We start from the raw sequence: 8,966 nt of genomic DNA, 5'->3' as shown, positions 1-8,966 counted from the left end.
AAAAGGCCCCTGACACAGCACAAAAGGGGGGGTTGGGGGGGGGGGGGGGCGGTGTGTTAATGGGCAGATCAGAAGAAAAGAGCTTATATAGGAGACATCACTTGATTGTGCCCTGACGCCTCAGGCTTGGGTATATTTTAACAACATAGCCGTTTTGAAATAACGGTGCATTGGTTTTTTTTAAAAAACCACAGCCTTATTACTATTTAATTCTATTGTTTATGTGTGCCTGCCAAAGAACAGTCAGTGCATTTTATAAAGAAATATTTGCTCCAGAGTGCATAAACAAATGGCCTTTCTTTGTTTTACTTTCGAAACCGACAACCACTATGACCGATTTCTAAAAGAAACAGGGAAGGGAAGAGAGAAACTGCCGTCGTACATATCTCTGTTCCTTCGGGCCTCTTCCTGCTCTTTATGATGTCGCCTTCTTTGCCGGGCAGACACATTTGACGACGTCGATGAGGTCCCCGATTCAGAGTCCTCGGAACTTTGTCCTCCAGATCCATGAACGTCAAAAAGATGTTGCTCGACTGCCGACCGGATGGTTTTTTCTAAATACCTGCCGAGCCAAATAGAAACAAAAACCTCTGCAGCAGGGGTCCTGAAATGTTTTGAACCTGCGGGGACCTTTGGAAATCTGACACAGTGTGGTGGGCCCAGCAACAAAATGGCTGCTGCCGGAGGTGAAGCCAGCTACTAAACGGCTGCTGCAGCTTACCTTCAATTGCACAATTACGTTTCTTGTGCTGTGGTGTGGTGGCAGCTGCTGCCAAAGCAGAGTCTGTAAAAATCTGCACAGCCAATCAAATCTCCATTGGCCAATCAGAAGCCCTGCTGGGCAAAAGTCCCACCTGGTCCCGCCCACTTTCTAAAAACACTTGTTTGGCACCAGAAAAGGTGCTGACAAACACTATGGCGCCTATGGGCAGCACGCTGGGGGATCCTTGCTCTACAGTCAACCTTGCCTTTTAGCTAAGAGTAAAAAAGCTCTCTGAATGGATCATGCCACTGAAACAAAATGAGTCAAAAGATGGCTTACAAAATACAGGAAGATGCCCACCCAAAAAGCCCCGTTGCCAATCTAAAAAAGTCAACCTACATATTCTCCATGACCTCATTTTTGAGCTGGCGACTTTGGTCTGCCAAATCAACCAAGTAAACAGATTAAGGAAAAAAATAGGGTGAGTAATTAAAAAGAAAAAGAGGGCATGCAAGTAAATCAGCCACTCACTCTCCGGAAGCAGGGACGCTGTTGTTGTTGACCTGGGACACGTGAGCGCTGCAAAGAGAAAAAAGAAAAAGGGATGGGAAGTGAGATCCAAGCATCAAAGATTTCTACAGAAAATCTGCCAAAGAGAAGTTCAGTTAACGCTGCACAATCTATTGAGTGACGAAAAGGTTTCACTTTAGAGGCAGGTTGTCACTCCTCCAAAACAAAGCATCACGTGTACCTTACATTTTGCAGTGGGTCACGCTCGCAGTAAAATTATCACTTGATTGCTGGCAACTGTCAGATGAATACGTGAAGTGATGCTGCTGAAAAGTACTAGGTTTGAATTCTACGGAAGCCCATTTGCCTCAGCAAGCCATCACTTGGTGTTTCCGTAACCAAGCGACAAACAAGCGTGTTTCTATCGGTCTTAGACTGTGAGCCATTTGAAGGTGCCAATTCGCCTAGCGTTTCTGGTGACACTGCTGTGCCCCAACCTAAGCCCAGGAGATATGGCAGGTTTTAACCCTACTAAAAGAAATTTCCAGCCCTTTGCACAATTTACATACTCCTAGCTTTAAAATGCACTATTAAACAACATCACACACATGACGAAATGGAGTGGCTTTATTAAAAAAGAGCACACACACACCCCAACTGAAATTGATTAACCCCATTTTACCAGGATATCCGGCCTGGATAGCCCAGGCTAGCCTGATCGTGTCAGATATCGGAAGCTACGCAGGTTCGGCCCTGGGTAGTATTTGGATGGGAGACCACCAAGGAATACCAGAGTCGCGATGCAGAGGCAGGCAATGGCAAACTACCACTGAATGTCTCTTGCCTTGGAAAACCCCACAGGGTTGCCGTAAGTCAGCTGAGACTCATGGTACTTTCTACCACCATTTTTCCTGGAAGAACATGTTTGCTTCCCCTTCTTTGTATCTCTCCCTGTAACACTGTACAGCGTGAAAGGGGGGGGGGGAGTGTGTTTCTGTATCTATAAACATTGAGGGAGAAACACACTCCCAACTGTGTGTTTTTGCATACAATTCATTACTTCATTAATGTGTGTGTGTGTGTGGATGAGAGAGAGAGAATTGATTTTCAAAGAAAAGCACGAATAAGATGTGCAAACTGCATTCTGCAGGGGCAGTCTACCACTGAAAACCATATGCCAGGACAGCTGTTGCTTTCATGCCTGACTTGCAAGCCTCCCCAGAGGCATCCGGCTGGCTACTTAGAAAGCTTCCTCCAAGGAGCTCAGAGCGGCCTGACTGGTTCTCTACTCTGTGGGGTAGATCAGGTAGAGTGTGTCTGACCCAAGATCATCCAGTGACTTTTATTGCAGTGTGGCGATACGGGGATGGGGGAATCAGTCCCGATCCTAGCGTGACACCGCACTCACCAGTACGCTACATTGGCTCCCAGCTAGATGTAACCTTAGTTTGATTGCTGAGCAATCTTATATTCTTAACACGCAATCCAAGCACTAGATACAGGCTGCTTGCCCCTTGTTGCCCTGTCCTGATACGTACAAAAGACACGTAAACATGTGAACACACGTGAAGTTTGCCTTATACTGAACTGGTCCATCAAGGTCAGTAATGTCTACTCAGACCGGCAGCGGCTCTCCAGGGTCTCCGGCTGAGGTCTTCCCTACCACCCACCACCTGGTCCTTTTAGAGATGCCTGGGATTGAACCTGGGACCTTCCGCACGCCAAGCTGATGCTCTACCACTGAGCCACTGCTCTTCCCCACTGCTCTTCACATGCTCAGTTAGTACACATGATGTTGCACATGCAAATGGACACACATTTTCCTACACGGAAATTATTATGTGTGTGTATGTGGGGGGGGGGGGAATCTTCATATATGAAGAAGTGTGTATCTCCCCATCTTCTGCCCAATGCCACAAACTCCAAACTCAAGAAGCGCTGAAACATCCTCAGTTGTCACACCATCCCTTATTAATTGTATATTTATAAGACGTCGTCATCCCCTCTGAGCCGGTTTCGGGGAGAGCGGGCTAGAAATGGAACAAAATAAAATAAAAACTAAATTCCCCGCCACCTTCCTGGTGAGCAAATGTGCCGTGATACCCACTGCTTCCAGACTGATGCTCCAAACGGTATGGCTAGATTAGACTGAGACCTCTGTACCTCCTCTCTCCTCCACCACCGCTCTGGAGAGAAGAGGTCCCATGTGACATTTCACTCAAGCTCACCCTGACTACGGCGTTCATTAAAGCAAGTCGTTATGAGCTTAAACCATTTCATTTGCCTTGATCTTCTTATCTGAAAGAGATTGAGTTAGCCCAGATGGCCTGGGGATGCTTGTATGTAAATCTACACACCAGGCTTACATGACAGGAGGTCCACAGTGGAAGCCGCACTATGGAATGCGCGGCTATGCATGCTGCCCCGGCGGACACTAATTGAACAACGGATTGCTGCTGTATTCCTTTAATCTTGAATTTTTATCGTTTCCCTCTTCTGCATACTTCCACCCATCCATTCCTCGGCAAGGAACGGAAAGATGGCTGTGATCCACCTGATGTTGGGCGAAAGAACTTAGTGGCTCACAACTGCACCTTTAAAAAAAATTAGTGCAGCCAATGGAACTGACTAAAAATAAACCTTGGCCGCTCATCCTCACGGTTCATTTAGTTATTGGATTTTTATCTCAGCCTATCTGTACACTCTCAGGATGGGGAGGGAAGCTTTGCAGTTTGTTTGCTTGTTTGTTTTATTAACGGCAACCTTTAAAAAGCCCATATTTTAAAAATATAGTACTAAATTAGCCCCAGCTTGTCATTCACTTGTCCTGACCTGGATGGCCCAAGCTAGCCTCATCATCTTGGAAGCTAAGCAGGATCAGCTCTGGTTAATATTTGGATGGGAGACCACCAAGGAAGTCCGGGGTTGCTATGCAGAGGCAGGCCATGGCCAAACTACCTCTGAAAGTCTCTTGCCTTGAAAATCTCATGAAGAGTCACTCTGTCAGCCCTTTCCACCACCAATCATTCGCTTAACGACTGCGCAAATAGATAGGACTTCCATCACCTTCAGAAGAGGGAAGGGCTCTTTCATGTCTTACATTCTTCCTACAGGAATGTGCACGGCTGCAAGAGGGTGGGGAAGTATATCCATGTACAGTGACAAGTATACACCTCCATAAATCTTTAAGCTGTCTTTTTTAATTATGTGAGAATGCCATGCATCGTGGCCTAGGTGGTACAATGTGCACAAATGCAAGTTTCACACATGCCCTTCCTAACATGGGCCCAGACTCTGGGACCACGGCCAGCAACAAACCAAGATGCCAGCTCTGTCCCCATTTTCGTCCAGACAGCATTATCACTGGACCTAACATCACCAGCCATATAATCTCAGGTTTATTCACCTGTTCATCTTCCAATGTTATATATGCTATCAAATGTCTGCTTTCTACATCAGATAAACAGGCCAGGCCATATGCAAAAGCATAAATGGACATAAATCCAACGTGACAAACCACAACACTCAAAAACCAGGAAGGAACATTTTGATCTTCCAAGTCATTCTATTGCTAACTCAAGAGTGGCAGTCCTCAAACGGAGAAGCTTCAAGGGGAGATTACAATGTGAGATTGCTGAACCTGAGTTCATACACAAGTTCAGAACAATGGATCCCCCCAGGGCTGAATAGGCAAATAGGATTCTTATCTCGGTGCAGATCCTAATTTTCTTCCCCGCGAGCATTTCCCCTCTGCTCTGATCAAGCTAATTACTGCACACATTGTACCTCTGCATTCCGTGTTCCTTCTCTGCAACACCCCTCCCCACCTTCTGACTGGGATAGAAGGACTCAGAAATCTCCATTCCAACTTGTACCTGACGAAGGGAGCTTTGACTCTTGAACGCTGATACCCAAAAAAATCTTGTTGGTCTCTAAGGCGCTCCTGGACTCCAATCTAGCTGTTATTATTTAAAACACTTATTAGCTGCCTTTCTTCCTTGCGGAACTCAAGGCGGCTTATAATATAAACACATTATCAATATAAAATACAAGAAATGTTAAAACGTTAGTGCAACAGTGGCTGGCTGAAAAGTTGGCAAGCTATTGAGTTTGCCACATTCACATTCCCTTTTTAGGTATACGCCCCTGACATTTCTGAGGGCCTAACTGCATGGGTCATTTCCCCTGGGGACATCCACAGGTCAGTTCAACAGACGCGTTCTGGAGTGCCACACTTTCCCAGGTTTTATTACAGCTTCTAGGTGTCAGATTCTGGAACGGTCCCCATGCCAAGTTTTACTAATGACTCAGCATACTTGGGATCTAGGCAAGCCACTACGAAGCCCTTTGGTAGGCCTCATTTTCCTTTCTGTGTTTCATACTATGTATTCTGAATAAAGTTCTGCACTGTTTACCTAAGAAGACCCCTCAGCATGAGCTGCAGCATTTTACAGTGCTCTGCCTTCTTGCTGTTACAGTTGAATGTGGGTAATCTTCCAGTCTTAGGTAAAGTGGTTGGTTTTCATAGTCTCTAGGTAGGGTTGCCAGGTCCTCCCTGGCCATCGGCGGAGGATGGGGGGGGGGTAGGGTGGCCAGACCCAGACTGTGGATTTGGGGGCGGAGCCTGGGGAAGGTAGGGACCTCAGTGGGGTACAACGCCATAGAGTCCGCCCTCCAAAGCATCCATTTTCTCCAGGGAAATTGATCTCTGCAGTCTGGAGATGAGCTGTAATTCTGGGGGGGGGGATGTCCAAATCCCACCTGGAGGCTGGCCACCCTGTGACACTAGATCACTAGAAAAACAATCAGGCAGGGACACAGAGATTCAGTGGGTGGCCTTGGGCCAGCCACATGCAAGTCTAACCCACCTCACACAGTGTTGCTGCGAGGATAAAATAGAGAGGGAAGAACCCTGAACACCAATCTGACCTCCTCAGAGGAATGGTGGGATAAAAATATAACCCCGAATGGCTGTGAGGCGGCGTAATGGATTGAGAAAAGGGCCTGCCGTAAGGCCAAGAGGGAATAACAGAACGACAGCTCTTCAAGCACCACTCTTACACAAAACACTCTCTAATTCAGGATCAAGGGCTTAAATTGTACTCCTGCCGCAAACTTCAGCATGTTTGTTCAGAATCTTTACGCACCAATTTTTTCTCAAGCATTTTTGCACTGTGATGAACTGGGGGTCAATTGATTTTTGATGCCGCTTTGCCACCAGGTAAGTGGATGTAATTTTAAAAGCGTTATTATTCAAACTTTCACACACTCCTCCCAACTCCCTTCAACTGATTGTCTGGCAGGACTGTGAACAGTGCCACCTACAGTTGAAAGGAGAAATGTGCTTGGAGAACTAAGAAGACTTCCCAGCAGGGAACTTGCATTAGCCTACCAGTGGCAAACTGAAATAGGAAAGGGGGGGAGGGGCTGACTGGTGATATTTGTACGCAGAATTTAAAAGGGTACTCAGTGTGCTTATGATATCGTTTGTACTTGGACAGAAAAAGAATATCTGCCCGTATCTGCGCAAGTTTTACAAAGGAGATGGACAGATGTCCACTTCTATAGTCTAAGAAATATGCCAAATAATAACAAGACCAGATGAAACACTTTTTGTATCATCACATCAAACAGGTTTTGGAAAAAGGGGGGAAACGTGCAATACCACAACTGTGCGTGAATTACAGGTGGTGAGGCAGGGGGGAAACCAACAAGTAACGGGGAGAATCGTTTTAGACAATGATGTAACGTGTCATATTCTAGTTACGTTGCAAGAACAGCTTAATTTTCCTTAAGTCTTTCTTAACTGGTGGATAGGAATGTGGTTAATGTAGTCTGGGAAATATCCATTTTTTAAATTCACAAGAAGAAGAAGAAGAAGAAGAAGAAGAGATTGGATTTATACCCCGCCCTTCACTACCCAAAGGTGTCTCAGAGCAGCTTACAAACTCCTTTCCCTCCCCCTCCCCACAACAGACACCCTGTGAGGTGGGTGGGGCTGAGAGAACTCTGACACAAACTGCTCTTTTTCAAGGACAGCTGTGCCAGAGCTTGTGACTGACCCAAGGTCACATCAGCAGGTGCAAGTGGAGGAGTGGGGATTAGAGTCCGCACACTTAACCACTACACCACAAGACAACTCCTGGAAGAAGTGACTAACTGGAATGATCTGATTTACAAGCATTTCCCTGTTAACAACCAGGTGTTTCCTGTCTATCACAGCTGTATCCTGCCCTTCCTCCATTTTGCCCTCACAACAACCCTGCGAGGAAGGTTAGACAGACCGGGGGGGGGTCTAAGATCACTCTGGCTTGGGGTGTTTGGGGGGGGCAACAGTGGGAGGGCTTCTAGTGTCCTGGCCCCACTGGTGGTGACAGAGTGTTGGACTGGATGGGCCACTGGCCCGGCCCAACATTGGCTTCTCTTATGTTCACAGCTGAGTTGGGATTTCAACCTGGCTCTCACTTGCCCTTGTTCAGCAACTACTATGCCACACTGACTCTCCTGTACTGGAAAATGGTGGGGATGATGTTACGTGAGCCGAACAATTGTCATTTAAATGTACATTGTGTATATCAGCATGATATATCACCACGCAGAAGTGGAAGTTATCAACAATTTAAAAAGGCTACTGGTCCAATCCTATACATATTTTCTCAGCAGCAAGCCCCATTAAGTATTTGTAGTAGGTCCCATTGACCTTACTTTGGAATGAGTACGCGTAGCAGGGCAGCTTAGCTATACTTTCTCTGCAAAAGGAGCCCGAATGCATTTTTTTTAAAAGGTAAAAAATGGAAATGGAAATATATTTAGAGAAAGAAATTAAAAAAGGGCAAATGGTGATAAAGGTAGGACAATTTTGCTTGGAATCATATATGAAAGGAATTTTTAATGTAAAAATAAGTAACAAATTTAACGTATTTTATAGATCTTTGTGTATTCATACTAAAAAATGAAAACTCCATTTGAATTGGGAGAATTTAGAGTGGAGCAATAGCTGCAGAGAAAGGGATGTTCACCTTCTCCTTATCGGTTGCTTGTGCGCTATACATCACCCCCCACAACCCATTCCTCTGTTCAAGCGTGTTTTTTGGAACCCTACAGGGGAAAGCCACTTTACATGGCAGTTTGAAAAGGGTAGGAAGGAAAGGGTTGGGGAAAACAGTAAGGCACCTGCCTCATGAGAGCATAAGAAGAGCCCTGCTGGGTCAGACCAGCAATCCATCCAGTCCAGCATCCTGTCTCACACCCCCACGGGGGCCAACCAGAACCCCGGGGGGGGGGGGCAACAAATAGCACTCAGAGGCCAAGGTCTTTCCCCGATGTTGCCGCCTTGTACTAGTATCCAGAGGTTTGCTGCCTGTGACTGTGGAGGTTCCCTTCAGTCATCGTGGCCAGTAGCCATTGATGGACCTCTCTCCCATGATTCCAACCCCCTTTTAAAGCCATCCATGCCTCTGGTCATCACTATATCCTGGACAGGCAGTGGATTCCACAATAGTTACTTGTTCAGGAAAGAAGTATTTCCTTTTGTCTGTCCTGAATCCATTGCCTCCACCTCACTGACTCCTCTCGGCGAATAAGTTACATGCTTTTGTGTGCGCCCTGTCGTTATCATTAAAAGTCATCCTTCTATCCAGATTTTGTGAAGGATGTCAGAGAGACTTTCTGCCTTGCCAGTACTTTCCCTTAAGGCCAAGCAACATGTGACATATCGGGTAATTCTTTCTCCTGAAAGTTTATTCGTTTTTAT

General features: G+C 46.1%; 1 protein-coding gene across 1 annotated transcript in view; it reads right to left on the bottom strand.

Moving 5' to 3' along the window:
• The window catches only part of FAM13A (family with sequence similarity 13 member A), an 89,400-nt gene that overhangs the window by 60,663 nt on the left and 19,771 nt on the right, over window positions 1-8,966 (bottom strand). The window contains exons 4-5 of the mRNA XM_015411409.1: window positions 1,235-1,282; window positions 383-562 (exon numbers count right to left, since the gene is read on the bottom strand). Coding sequence (XP_015266895.1) covers window positions 383-562; window positions 1,235-1,282 — 228 coding nt within the window. The remainder of the gene's footprint in view (window positions 1-382; window positions 563-1,234; window positions 1,283-8,966) is intronic.

Source organism: Gekko japonicus, unplaced genomic scaffold (assembly GCF_001447785.1).
Source record: "Gekko japonicus isolate JY-2015 unplaced genomic scaffold, Gekko_japonicus_V1.1 scaffold3037, whole genome shotgun sequence".
NCBI lineage: Eukaryota > Metazoa > Chordata > Lepidosauria > Squamata > Gekkonidae > Gekko > Gekko japonicus.
Note: the sequence above shows the minus strand (reverse complement) of the source record. Positions and strands in the feature narration are given on the sequence as shown.